The sequence below is a fragment of the Papilio machaon genome, chromosome 17 (genome assembly GCF_912999745.1).
Source record: "Papilio machaon chromosome 17, ilPapMach1.1, whole genome shotgun sequence".
NCBI lineage: Eukaryota > Metazoa > Arthropoda > Insecta > Lepidoptera > Papilionidae > Papilio > Papilio machaon.
In genome coordinates, this window is record NC_060002.1 from 1,991,416 (window position 1) to 2,006,435 (window position 15,020).

General features: G+C 33.8%; 1 protein-coding gene across 1 annotated transcript; it reads right to left on the reverse strand.

Annotated features, from left to right (window-relative positions):
* Window positions 1-1,563: 1,563 nt before the first annotated feature.
* On the reverse strand, window positions 1,564-14,551 carry LOC106712047 (adenylosuccinate synthetase). Its single transcript, XM_045681812.1, has 10 exons — window positions 14,278-14,551; window positions 10,053-10,155; window positions 6,818-6,951; window positions 6,295-6,440; window positions 5,814-6,019; window positions 5,080-5,234; window positions 4,518-4,642; window positions 3,577-3,703; window positions 2,723-2,843; window positions 1,564-1,782 (listed from the first exon to the last, which is right to left on the reverse strand). Exons 1-10 carry the CDS (start codon window positions 14,458-14,460, stop codon window positions 1,730-1,732), a joined length of 1,353 nt encoding a protein of 450 aa, XP_045537768.1. The 5' UTR covers window positions 14,461-14,551; the 3' UTR covers window positions 1,564-1,729.
* Window positions 14,552-15,020: the final 469 nt, after the last annotated feature.

Sequence of the window (15,020 nt, forward strand, 5' to 3'; positions counted from 1 at the left end):
ACCTATGTGTTCTTCCAGACTATGTTCTACATTTTTGCCACATTTAATTATAGTATTACATAACATAAGCTACATACTATGCTTTTTTTTAATTCCGCTCGGAAAGAGTCGCGGCCGACACCCAGTCCAGGCCATAAATAGACACACTATAATAAAATTATTGTATAATACTAGCTATAAGTATTCATTTTACTTCACTTTATCCGTAAATACAATTTCAAAATATATAAAATAGCGTAATCACCATCATTTAAAATAAATATATATGTTGCAAAATCATTAATATGGAGTAGATAGTAAGATAGTATTCTGTACTATTCCGTCTGAGTGATAAAGTACTATCAAGGAATCTGTCGGTATTTAACTTTAAAAGCGACAATCGTTTGAACGTTTCTTAAGCATTTAGACAACGACGCGGTAACAATGACCAATAGGACGTAGTTTTTAAATGTCTTTACGAAAAAAAAAGACTAACTGTGGATTTCCGGGACCAAAATCTTCTTTAAAAACTTGTAGTTATCTCTATTTTGTCAAAGATAACAGGAGATGAAGATGTTTCATACAGAGATTTTAGTATCAAAAACCAACGGCAATTTCTTTTTACTATTATGCCATCGTTTGTTTAATTCACTGTTACCTAATTGGTTATTAATGAAATGGCGGAGTTTGTCTCATTACAAGAAAAGAGACACTTCTGTAAGTGTAACACCGCGTAATGCCCTGATTGTACATTAAGCACTTATTAAAAACCCATCTATTCAATTAATACTAAATGAAATACTGTAAAAATTAAGTATTTCTTTAAAAATACGGATAGAATTACACTAGATTCTTAGTTTTTTTTGGTACTTAACACTTTCAATACCCCCAAGTGCATGCAAGTAAGCACTGAATGTGTTAAAATACGTCAAAATGCTACCATTATACTAAGAACTTATATTTTTTATCCAAATATAGACTTTAAATTAGAATATTCCGACATGATTTTTAAACATTTAAAATACAAACTGAGAAAACTTTTACGCGCATATAAAAGAATGTAATCCACCTTTAAAATATTAAAACATATAAAATGTAAATTAAGATATAGAAAAAAAAAAGTTACTGGAATATCCACAAATACAAAGCCAACACACTAGTGTATGAGATATTTCCATACATATTTAAATTGTTGTGTTGTACAGTCAAAGAAATTAATTCGCTACCCACTTTAAATCGAAATACTGTCAACTGTCACAATCCCTGAACTCTACACTGACATTATATTGCCGTCCTTTACATTCTCTTTGACAAAATAGAAACAACGATATGTATAACAAGTGTTACAACAATGGAATCCCACGGTAATTTAACATGTATAGTCAATTTCAATGGAAATTATTTCTGACGCTAACAATGTAATTTACTGTCTATGGATTTTATTTCGGATAAAACTTATTAAAAACAAAGTCTGTAATTATATCTTTACCTTATCTTATAAAGGTAAGAGTTATTTAGATAGGTTTTGTTATTATTTCTCATTTCCATTGCATTGGAATATAAAATACAATAAACATTTTTTTCATTGTTAATATCAAATTAAATTTTTATTAATATGGGTAGGAAATAAACTTCCTCGACTGTACAAGTCAGCATGTATTGCGGTAATTATCCAGCAAGGCTATAAGTAAAGTGATACAATTGTCTAGAACGCAGGAAGCAGTGCGCTGTGACGTCACCTGCACTGACGTTATTCAGCCCTGATGATAGACTCCCGTCCTTGACCTACGCCAATGAATTTCACTGAAAAGAAAAAAAACGTATACATATCTATATATATAAAAGAAAGTCGTGTTAGTTACACTAACTCAAGATCGGTTGAACTGATTTAGCTGAAAATTAATGGGGAGGTAGTTTAGAACTAGGAGACGGACATAGGAACTTTTTTATCTTGTGTGCGTTTTTTTTATTCCACACGGACGGAGTCGCGGGTAAAAGCTAGTATATTAATATTATAAAGAGATTTGATTGTTTGTTTGTATTGAATAGACTCCAAAACTACTAAACTGATTAGAAAAATTCTATCACTGTTGAGAAACTACAATATCCCCGGATGACATAGCCTTTATTTATTACTAGATTTTTTTAGTAGAATAAAGATTTGTATTTTTGTATGTAACAAATAAACTCAAAAACTACTCGACCGATTTCGACAATTCTTTTGCCATTCGAAAGCTAAATTATCACTGAGTAACATAGGCTATATTTATTACTAGATTTTTTAGTTCCGCACGGACTAAGTCACGGGCAATAGTTATTAATAAAACCAAGAGGCAGTTTACTAGAACATAAATCCAATAATACGATTAGTGTAGTATAGTTTAGTAATTATATCTATGGAATAGACATAGATATAAAAAAACACCACCCAACTATAAGTCGGGCAAAAAAAAAAAATACCTGAATCTTTCTTTAATAAAAAAAATTGTGTTCTTCAAAGTTTCTGATCAATATTGTTATTAAACACTAGCTTTTACACGCGACTCCGTCCGCGCGGAATAAAAAAAAATGCACACAAGATAAAAAGTTCCTATGTCCGTCTCCTAGTTCTAAGCTACCTCCCCATAAATTTTCAGTTAAATCAGTTCGACCGTTCTTGAGTTATAAATAGTGTAATTAACACGACTTTCTTTTATATATATAGATTTCAATTCGGAGGATCTTATTATAAAAAAAATCTTACCCGGGACTTCAAGGAAGTCTTCTATAGTTTTAACATATTCCCTCGCCTGCTCCGGTAACTTCTCCATTTGTCTGACATCCTCGATCTTGCAATTCCAACCGGGCAGAGTGATATATTCCACCTGGAAATTTATTTAATATATCTATAAAATGAGTTTAAATATTAATATACTAGCGGTTGCCTTTGACGTCGTTAGCACAAAAAAAAAAATTATAACATGCCGACTTACATAAGCTACCTTCCAGTTAAAGTTCAGTCAAAATCTGTCCAGCCGTTCCGGAGATTACCCGGAACAAAACGCTATTCATACAGACATACAGAGAAAATAAAATAGTTTTTCGTTTTTAGCAACACAATTTTTATTTTTATTTAGATATACGTAGATAAACGTTTTAAAAAACTTACAACGTTTAACAAAAAAAAATCTAGACTAGTAAAAAACCATTCTAATTTATATCCAAGCTTTCTTAAAGAAAATGATAAGAATACAATAAGTTTTTGGTCTGTGAATATCCGTCTATTAAATTGGCACGTCGTATAAAAGAGCACTCTTATTTCCTACGTGCCAATTCATTTTATAGAATGTCTTAGAAATTACCCAATGTGATAACATCAAGAAATGTTGTAAAAAATAAATTAAATTTTTTTTTTTTTAGAAAATTAATTACTATTTACTAGAAAGCGTCTCATTAATTGTTACTATGGACTGCTTTGAAAATATAAATCAAAGTAGATTAAGTAAAAGAGTGTCAGTCGCCATCAATGTCTGTAGTTTGGCTACTTTTTATAAATCTAGTTTAGTTTTTTGTGAATCAATAAATAAATTAAAAAAAAATGTCGACTAGTGAACAAACCTCAACATTGCTGAGTTCATTCATAGAAGAGGGGAAGTAGTCTATCTGTTTTCCATTCAACTTGTACGCGATACCAATCTTGATCTCCTTCAACGTATCCAAGATGTCCAACTTCGTCAGACATATACTGTAAAGAAGAAATTAATTAAAAATTTATAAAAAAAAAACTAAATAAAAATTTGTCGTGTTGATGATAACTATGTCGTTTTTTAAATTACTTGATGTTATATAAAGTTTATTTTTATTCAAACTTGTATCTTTACATCAGATATTAACAAGTTCACCATAATGTGACGTCATAGTTCACAGTTCGAAAAAAAAAGGAAAACCAAAAAAAATATGATATAATATTTAATTATTATAGGTTATCTGGCACCCGCGACTCCGTCCGCTCGGAATCGGAAAAAAAAAACTTAATAGTAGCCTATGTGTTCTTTCAGACTATATTCTAACTCTGTGTAAAATTTTCTTTAAGATCCGTTGAACCGTTCCGGAGATATCTTCAAACACACATCCATCTAAACTTTCGCATTTATAATATTAGTAAGATAAAATCTGAATCTTTAACAAATAACATTTTTGTTGAAAACTGTACACTTTTGATGTACAAAATAAAACATATATAAATTCAAAACTAACAAATCAAGAAATATTCAAAGGGTTAAAAAAGAAAAGAAGTAACTAGAGAATCCTATAACTACAGAGGATGTTTTCTTTCATCATCAGCTCACAATAAGTCCCCACTGAGGAGCTCAGAGTCTACCCTAAGTTAGGGATGACTAGGACATAGTCAACCACACTGACACAGTACGGGTTGACTTCACAAATATCTTCAAATTTTCTCAGATATGTGCAAGTTGTATCCTAAATGTACATATGTAATATAATACATGGCGGGATTCGAACTCAGGACCTGTAAATATAAATAAAAATGTACTTACGATGTGTAGCCGTTAACCATTGCGGTATATTTGACCACTACGAGGTCGAGCCAACCGCAGCGTCGTACACGTCGCGTCGTCACCCCCACCTCGTGTCCTCTCTCCTGCAGCAGCTGTCCCGTCTCCTGTACACAGTTACACACATTGTTATACAACATAGACATTAAAAAAGTAAGCTAAATAGGAAAATGAAAACCTTATAGATGCATAGCTTCCCTTTAAAGAGGGAACCGTACAGATTAAAGAATCTTTGCGTCCCTCCCCTGCCAAATCAAATACCCCTACTCACACCATCTTTATGAGAAGAGGAAGGAAAGAGATAAAGATTATAATTAGGGCTTCCGACACATACAGTCTTCTAGCAAGACACGGAATTACTTCCACTTCAGGCATGACTTCTTTGTGATTGGTGTGGTGATGTGACCAAAAGATATTAGGCACTTAGTACATACCTATATCTTATATTCTAGAAAGTTCCGTCATACTTGGATGTTAAAACTAAAACTTGTTCTAGTTTCAGACTAAAGGTGTAAGATTACTAGATTTATGTCAATATACTAACGTCGTGCAACTCTGTAGGGAAGGGCCCGTCGCCGACGCGCGTCGTGTACGCTTTAACGACGCCCATGACGTCACCGATGACGTTCGGCGGCAACCCTAGTCCCGTGCACACTCCCCCGATACTGCAATTCGATGACGTCACATACGGGTATGTACCTGAAACAAATACATATACAAACTAGATGTCGCCCTCGACTTTGTCATGGCGGATTTAAAAAAAAAGTTGCCGTCAAAGTCCCGTTAAATTCGGTCCAGCTGTTCCGGAGATTACCCGGAACAAACACGGTCTTGCGGACAGACATACATTTTAACATGAATAAAAAAAATGGTTTAACTTTATTATACATCATGTGTACGTATTTTTGTTTGGATATTGCATACAGACACTCCAATTTTATTAATATGTAATAGATAAGTAATTATTAATGTAATATTATCCTGTAATGTACATTTATTCGTTTTTAACTCAAAAAAATATCGAAAAAACTTGTTCTATTTATTACAAAATAAAAACTAAACTAACTAGGGTTACGCAATGACCCGAAGTGGGCCTTGGCTTCCGACAACAGAAGTCTCCACTTACTCCGATCCATTCAGCGATCCATAAAAAAATCCGGCTCGAAGGACCAAAATGTTTTTATTCTAATACATTGCCGTGACACTTGTTATTTTACGTATAGTTGTCTGAAAACGAAATAGGAACAGAGAAATTCATTATAAAATTATAATACATACCAAAATCAATATCCAACATGGCGGCATTAGCTCCTTCCACCAACACTTTCTTGCCGTTGTTTATCTCCCTGTGGAGGTAGGCGACGGTATCTTGCACCAGCGGACGAATTCTGTCCGCGTACTCTTTATATCTCTTCAATTCACTCTCTATATCCACTTCTAATGCTGGAAACATTCGCTTGTAGCCCGCAGCTAGAGTACGGAACCTGAACAAATACATTTATATTATAAAAAACATATCACAGTTTTTTTTTCTTTTTCCTGTGTTCATTAGTAATTTATTCATGAATATAAAAAAAATTACTCGAGTTAAAATATATATAAAAAAAACACTTTCATACCAATTACTTTTTTTCATAAGACATTTAAATGTTTGCACATTTTTATATTCACAGTAATATGCAACAGATTGACCAAGTTTGACAAACAGACATACAATTAATCTGATTTGTTTAAATTAATCATTTGCTTATTAACTCACTTTTCCTCAAATATAGCGAAGTCACCAAGCAGATCTCCAATTCTAACGCCATTACGAGTCGCCTTCGACGAGTAAGTCGGGCCGATACCTTTCTTGGTAGTGCCTAACGAGTTCTTGCCTTTTTCTGCCTCTTGCAGACCATCCGCCTGAATATAAATAACTATAAGAAGTATTTAGAACATACTTAGATTTTCACGTTAAAATGTTTAGCGATTAATAATTAAGTAAACTAACATAAAAGTCAATAAAAGATTTAACCTTGAAATCTAATAACCATAACCTTTAATAAGTTACGTATTAACAATGATGACGTCAGTGGTTACAATCATCGCACTATTTGTTAGTGTAAGTGTTAATTTTTTATTTCAATAACTGTCCCACACAGTCATTAATTGTTCATTAAATGAGAACTTTAGCGTATATTTCTCATACTAAAACCACACTGAGACAATTCAATGACGACGTATTCAGTAAGACTCGTTGCCTGACTTTGGTCCTTCGAGTCGGATATCGTTAATTATACCTGTTGATGTAAGTCAAATACGATGTGTGCTCTGTCAGATATGATGAGGCGCTCCTGCCATCCTTGCATGCCTTTCAGCTCGTTCTTCTTCAGCTCTTCGAACAGCCCCGGTATGTGGATGACCACTCCGTTACCTGCAAACAGTGACCACTGAATAGCCGACCGTGAAAAGTTTTAAATTAAGGTCATTTCTAGTTAAAGACTAATAAAAGGTATCCATTAGCAGCTGCCACAATAATGACAATGTCCAATGATAGAAAATTACAAATACAGACCCGGATAAGCGAGAGATAAGAGACCGCGCGATTTTTTCTCGCTTTTTAACCGTTTCTCTCTAACCCAAATGTCTCGCTTATGGAGGTCGTCCGTCAGGACAAAACGACTCTCTTTTATAGAGATCCGACTGTAGTCGAATAGGACACGGAACAGTCATGTAACATATCCTTAAATTGTTAAAAGTGCCTTCGTCGAATCGCCGTCGCGTCTTTGCCATTAAAAGTTACTCATTATAATAAGGCATATACATAAACGTAAATCTTACTAATATTATAAATGCGAATGCTAGGATGGATAGATGAATGCTTGTTTGAATGTATCTCCAAAACGGCCGCATAGATCATAATATGTAGAACATAGTATGGAAGAACACATAGGCTACTAATTAGTTTCTTCCTAGTTCCGCGCGGACAGAGTCGCGGGCGACAGCTAGTTTAATATAAATATTCAAAAGTTTTGAAACAAAAACTAGCTGCATCCAGTAAAATGTAAATTGAACGCGAATTCTGACTCACGCGTCCACATATTACTATCACTATCAAGGTAATTGCGTAAAGTGGATGAATAACATGGTCTTATCTACCCTCCGCAATATACATGTTTACCGAACACATTGGTTGTATAAAAGTCAATGTGATGTCAACAACCTGCTTACAAGAGGAATACTTAAGAAACTGATCTAAGAGATCATAGTGATAGATTTATCGCAACTCTGATAATGTCATTTAAAACTAACCGGTTACAATTTGACCTCACAAATCATAACATGTTCTAGAAAAATAGAGATGTTCTTTTTTTGCATGAAAAGCACGAAATGGCAAAGATATTAATTACAAACATAAACGTGTAGTCATTTAGAACAATAAAACATTGCCTTGAATATTCTTTTTTTTTTTTAATTTAACAATCGGCATTAACAACCGTACCTTACGGTACAGGGTACGAATCCGACGATTTTCGTCATCATTTTTACTGCAAAACATTAAGCTGCATGCAAAATGATTTAACAGTAATGAAATTGTATTTAAATTTAGAACACAATATAAATAGGTTGCTCGGTCCTAATACGGCTTGTTACTGCACGCGAGGCATTTATTAATTAACGTCACGAATAGAAATGATGATTATTAACCAAAAAATGTCTGTACTTATCTTTTATGCCGAGTTTATTTTTGAACTGGACCTTCTTATAAAAGGAAAGATCTAAATTCTTTTATCGCTGCGAGCTCAGCAGAAGGAAAAATAATGCTTTAGAAAGGTAGCTTCGGTTGTTCTTTTTTATAATAAGCTAGCAAACAAGCGAAAGGCCACGTAAATTCGCCGAAATAGCGAAGAGACTGCTGCCCATACACATCCGAAATTGCATCCGGAATTTAAAAAAAACTTAATAAGTAGCCTTAATGTATTTTTCCAGGTTATGTTCTAACTTTCGGTCCGTTGCTCGTTTGCCCCCTTCTTCAATAAAAAAAAACATGAAGATCCTTTGAGCCGTTACGGAGATACCTTCTATCAAACATCCATCCATCCATATAAAATTTCGCACTTATTAGTAAGATAAAACTTTCCCGAGCAAAATTTTAACAAGTCATCACATCTTAAAAATACAAACTATTAAAATGTTTGGCGCGACTGATGTTTTCGCCGAGTCGTCACGAGCAACACGCCCTCTTCATTGCCTAGGTCTTATTTATTTTTATCATATACATTATTAGCACTGGTTGTAAATTTCATTGAGAATACATACAATGTTCAACGTTTCGTAGATCTTACGTAAAGAATGATGCAATCTTTTGGCATCAAATCAAGGATAGAGGGCGTTATCGGTCAAAAGTAAATTCACTATCAATTTCCCGGAATAAAAATGTAAAGCAAAGAACTACAATAGAATTCCTGTGTAAAAATGTGTTGATAAATTTCTGGACAATATACTTTTTGCTTTTTTTTACTAAAAAAAGACATACTGTTGCATATAGATGTAACAAGAGCCCACTCGTAAAGTATAATAAGTGAAATAATCAAGAAGAATTCAAGTACGCATTTCAAAACACAGAAACAAAACTAGTAGCCTATTTGTTAAATTATTTCTCCATCCATATGGACAAGGACATAAAAGTTCAAGGTGGTTTAACCTAATCCCTAATTTATTTAAGGTCAGCACTGCAGTCTTTGGCGTTTTTGGCGTTAGATCAAATCAGTATTTAATTCTGGAGCATCGCATGTTATGTGTCGCATCGCACTCTTTTATCAGAATAAGGCTATAATGGAAATAATCTCAAAGTTTCTTAAATAACTTTTGTACTCATGTTAGCTATTCGCTATTAAAATTCTACACAATCGTAACTCTTGTCTCTAAAGTTATGAAAATATATACTAATAAATCAAAACCATGAAAAAAGACTACTTCAGAAAACTTTTTATTACCGACTTCAAAAAGGATTCTCAATTATTCCGAATTGTTTTTGTTTGGTATTTTTCTCTTACATTTTAGTATTGTTTCGATTGTGTAGAGGTGTAACACAAAACTGTCAACGTCCGAAAGCAATTACACGCCAATCGGTTTCGCTGCCAAACAGCGCCGATTCAAACCAGTTTACACTGACACTTGCTGCATACAAAACATCCAATCAACTGATCATTTGCTATAGTCAAGCAAGACTCTTTACTACTGATATTTCCTAAGACTAAGTATTTATCTCGGGAAGACGGCAACAAGGTGTGGTCCTGAGTTACCGTAATTAAATGAGGGCGCTTTCCCCTAGGTCGTGCAGAAGCCCTTTGCAGAGTCCTGGGATTTCCAAAGGAACGCACCGTTGCACTTAAGGATGAACACCGAGGAGGTTTTAGTGGGTCAAGTCTCACATAACCCTATCTTTCCCCTAGAAGACAGGGTATCTTTTGAAGATTCCCCCCCAAAAAAGTCTTTCCGGATATTCCCATCCATACTATAAAATGCACTCACCTATCACAGATGTACACTTCGTATTGATGATACCACTGGGCAGAAGATGGAAGTCGAACTCCTTGCCGTCAACCACCACGGTGTGACCGGCATTGTTACCGCCCTGGAAATAAATATTGAATGAATTACGTTAAAAAAAATTGGGTAAAGTTAACTATTTCAAAAGTTTTAAGTCCAATTAAAATTTAGAAAAATTCATGTCTGATAATTTATGTGAGATTCATCAGGCGAAATGTGAACATAACGTAAATATATATAAGTTTGTTTTAATTCCTCAATTCATCTACCTTATTTATTCAAAAGTTATTCCGGGTTGTGATCACGAGTTTTTTAAAAAGTGTAGCATCTTTTTCATGTGAGTATTTCCGACAGCTTAAACTCACGATTAAATTAATTAAAATATTTAACATAACTAGCTGTCGCCCGCGACTCCGGCCGCGCGCAGTTAAAAAATGGGAGGGGGGTTATGAAAAATAAATGTTGGCCGATTCTCAGACCTACTGAATATGCTCACAAAATTTCATGAGAATCGGTCAAGCCGTTTCGGAGGAGTACGGGAACGAAAACTGTGACACGAGATTTTTTTATATTAGATTATTAAGAAACAAAGCAAACTTATCCATGGGTTTCTGAAACTGTGACGATATGTTATATACAGGTATTTTGATCTCAGAAACACACGGTACTGTTAACTTATCACAAAACAATCTGTCACAATGTTGCAAACGTATAAATTCTCATTTATTTACACGTGTTGTAGGATTATTATGACTACATTACAATGTTTTATTACGCTTTACAAACTAGCTAAACACATTCGCTATTTTGTTGGGACGACGTACAAAATGATTTTCGTATATTAAAAAATTTCACAGAACCTTAAAAACAAACTTAACTATAGATTTTAGTAAGAAAAGAAAAAAGTTTTAATGTACTACCTACATTATCTCAATGGTTGATATGTGATAATATATTTTATTTAAGGATTTTATGACGTTTATCAGAAAAATTGTGGCGAAAACCAAACAAAAGTTCTCTTAGCATCAATTCATTACAAAACATCGTAAACAAAGATTTCATAGGCTATTTACAAAAAAAAAATAAACTAAACAGATTTCTATTTCGTAATATCAAATTAAGTATAATACGCTTTGTTGGACAATGTCGCAAGTTAGGTAGCATATTAAAAATCGCTTGGAAAGCAACCTTGCCTTCTTTTGTTATTTGTCAACGGAAAGTTGAACCACTCGCGAACGATAGACGTAAATAATGGTTTCTAATTTTTAAAAGCTAACGAATTGTTATTTTAATGATAGTACAGAAACTAAAAACATCAATCACATTATTATAAACTAGTTGTCGCCCGCGACTCCGTCTAGGCGAAATTAAAAAAAACTTAATAAGTAGCCTATGTGTTCTTCCAGACTATGCTCTACATCTGTACCAAATTTCATCAAAATTCGTTCAGCCGTTCCACAGATACCTTCAAACAAACATCCATCCATCCATCCGTCTTAACATTCGCATTTATAATATTACTAAGATGAACCCCTGCCTTTAGAATTGGGCTATTGGACATTTTTTCTCAATTTAGAACTAATGATCGTTTCGGTCCTATTTCCGTCAGAAACTTACAAAAATCCAGAATAGGCAATAACTGGGTATTTCACCCTATTAACTGTGCTATAAGAATTAAAAGTAAACATCGTAATTATCGACTGCTAGCTTTCATCCTGTAGCTAGAACTGTTGATACAGTAATATTGTTCAGTAGAAATTGCGGGGATTCCCCGTACAATATGTATGGACCATGTTATTCGTAAGCTAATTTAACCGACCATTGTTGTAATCGTCGAGTTCGGGGAATTCCAAAGCGAAGCAAGTAACCATGTTAGTTATGGATATTGGATACATGGTGATAAGAGAAAATTTAATTAGTCTAATTACCGGAACAAGTGACTAATTTCGATAACAGTACAGTATGAAATTGAGGGAGACATTTTTTATTAATTATTTTTATGTTTTAGTAGTAGTAGTAGTAGTAGTAGGGGTTCAGTTATCCGCAACTCCACGACAAGCGCGTATTTTGCGTGAAGGCAGGCTGTCGGTTACTCCAGCCAGCCCAGCTCTCCAAAGAACCCCAATTTTTATGTTTTAAAAGATGTATTTAGTAGTATTTCAGAGCTATGATCTAACATCTTATGAATTTATTTCTCGACTTTAATTTTAATAATCGAACTATGGCTGCTCATGCTTTGCTACAAACGCATGTTTCTGCAGGTGGTTATAGATAGACCCAAAGCGGAAGGACTCAGGGGGTTGCCTTGGCCGCATTTCTGGCATTGTAGCCACAGTAAAGTTTGGATATCACTGTACTACTAATAAGTCACCTATTTTTATAAACAACTAGCTTTTACCCGCGACTCCGTCCGCGCGGAATAAAAAATAGAAAACGGGGTAAAAATTATCCTATGTCCGTTTCCTGGTTCTAAGCTACCTGCCCACCAATTTTCAGTCAAATCGATTCAGCCGTTCTTGAGTTATAAATGGTGTAACTAACACAACTTTCTTTTATATATATAGATTAATACATATATTTCGTACTAAACAAATAGATGGCATGCAATCACATGATGTGTTCCACCTCTTAACCATTACGAAGCAAATATCAATCCAATACTTCCATGATATGAAACATTTTGTGGATATTCTTATCAACTCTCAAGGCTCTACATATCTTGAGTCATAAACATATGAGACAGTAAAGATAAATGTATCACAACATTGTACTGAGTTTGCGAAATTTTCAATGACAAATGTTAAAAAAATAATTTGTTTGCAAAATTATTTTATCATCTAAAGAAACATATTTCAACCGGACTCTGCCCTGTATAGGTTGAATAATAAAGTAACCAGTTGCGGCCAGTATTCCGCAAGTTCAAACGATGAGTAATTAACATAAATCATACGGCATATATAAAGCTGTTACATCCAGATATGATATTGTACAATTACACATACAATCATTGAATTGTATCCATGCAATTTAAACTAAATGCTTACATTGTAGCAGGGCCCACATTTGAAGTGAATTTAACTCACTTATGCTTGAAGTTTGAATCAATTCATTCATTTTTTTGATGTTTTTAAGCAGGTCACCTCACTATGATGTTTAACCAGATAGATGTCAAATATGACCTATTAATTTGGAACTGCTATAGTGTTAGTTATATTTGTATTTTTTAAGGGAATTTTGTAAATTAGTATGAAATTGCCCACAATTTGTTTGTATAAATAAACCTTTGATTATGAATTATGGTAGAATTTTGATTAATAAGCGACTAGTAAGCTAAAAACGGATATAAATTGTAGCTAAAAATTAAAGTATAGATTAATTTAGACCTTAGACAGAAGGACAGAGGTCAGATAAATGCTTACCCTATAATTAAAGTTATTACACAACTTATATGGAAACATTGAGAGGTGCAAGTGCATATTTTCTAAAGTAATAAAGCAGTTTCTGATTCCTTATTAACTTTTTATACCATCAGCTTAAATACTATTTTTGTAGTTATATTTCGCAAATTAACAACAAAAGTACCCATGCCAGCAGTTAGAAAGTCATAGTATATTTTATATTTAGCTATAGCTCTAGCCAACAAAAAATAGCTTATTTGTATATACGAGACGCCGCTAGTAACCATGACAATAAATGCCCAAGACCTTGGCAGTTATCCACAACTACAGGCAATTTCAAAGCGTTAGTTACGACGTCCAATCGATGTCCGTCACATGACTTGAAAAAAAATGATCTTGCATCTCTTGCGAGAATATGCATGAATATTGTTACGTAAGTGATTTAAAACGTACTATGCTTACGCAATTTCCCGCTAAAACTCCTCGCAATTATAAAAAAATAATACAATAACACGGTTCGCATGTTTCCAAACAAAATGGCAAGATGCCAAGCGTGCTCTCATTTACTATCAATGTTAAACTGAACAACTGAGGAGAAAATATTTATTTTTTAGAGAAGGGAAAAAATATATATGTAATAAAAACACAAACACAGACAATGTTATATTATAACCTCAACATTTGGTCAACAATGTCTATAATTTTGTACTCAAAAAACCATTTAAATAAAATTAGTATTACGTAAAATGATGTCTCTTTTTACCTTTACTTACGTATTAATTATTATTATTAAATAAACCCATATTTACCTGGCAGCGACACACGATGTCAGAATTTACAGCCAATAAATCCACTACTTTTCCTTTACCTTCATCACCCCACTGAGCACCCAGCACTACAGTCACTTTATTTTTATTTTCCATCTTATACTTTTTAAAGCAGGGAAGCTCCCCGTTTACTTGGGGTTGCTTCGAATTTGTAGTCGAAGCCATTATTTTCCGAAGTGCAAAATTCGAAAATTTATACAAACTAGCGAGACATGCGCGCGCAGAAACTGAACGAAATATTATTTCAAAGACTACATAAATTGAAAGAAGAACATCACAGACAATTTGCACGTCAAAGAGTACATACAACCATTACTTTTGTTTATCGAACAAGTTTATAAATAAGCTATTTTTTTATCAATTCATACTTTAACTTTTTGAAGTATAACCTGAATTTTTGTCGACTTTACTAGCAACAGATTGAAATTCGCTATAACTTCTTACCTCTACCACAACTATTTCGGAACAGAAAACTTGACTGTCAATGTCAATTTCATTGAATTGACTTTTGACACCTTGTAGGACTGTTGGACTTATGAGTTTTTGGGTATGTTCCGATATACACTGCGAGCACTGCACAGTGCTATCACTGTAGAAAAATTCGTTCCGTTATGGACTGCCAGTAAACTGCCGCAGTACCCTAGGGAAATATATGACGTCATAAATCGCCGCCATATTCTACTGTGAGCACTGGCGTTTTCGAGGTAAGGTACTCGCAGTACTTT

Excerpts from the sequence above, each read along its gene's own strand:
- LOC106712047 (XM_045681812.1), bottom strand. The coding sequence starts at position 14,460 with ATGGCTTCGACTACAAATTCGAAGCAACCCCAAGTAAACGGGGAGCTT. Across the intron at positions 6,952-10,052 it reads GAAGTGTACATCTGTGATAG|GTAACGGAGTGGTCATCCAC; the intron begins GTGAGTGCATTT and ends CACTGTTTGCAG. Across the intron at positions 6,441-6,817 it reads TATTTGACTTACATCAACAG|GCGGATGGTCTGCAAGAGGC; the intron begins GTATAATTAACG and ends ATTTATATTCAG.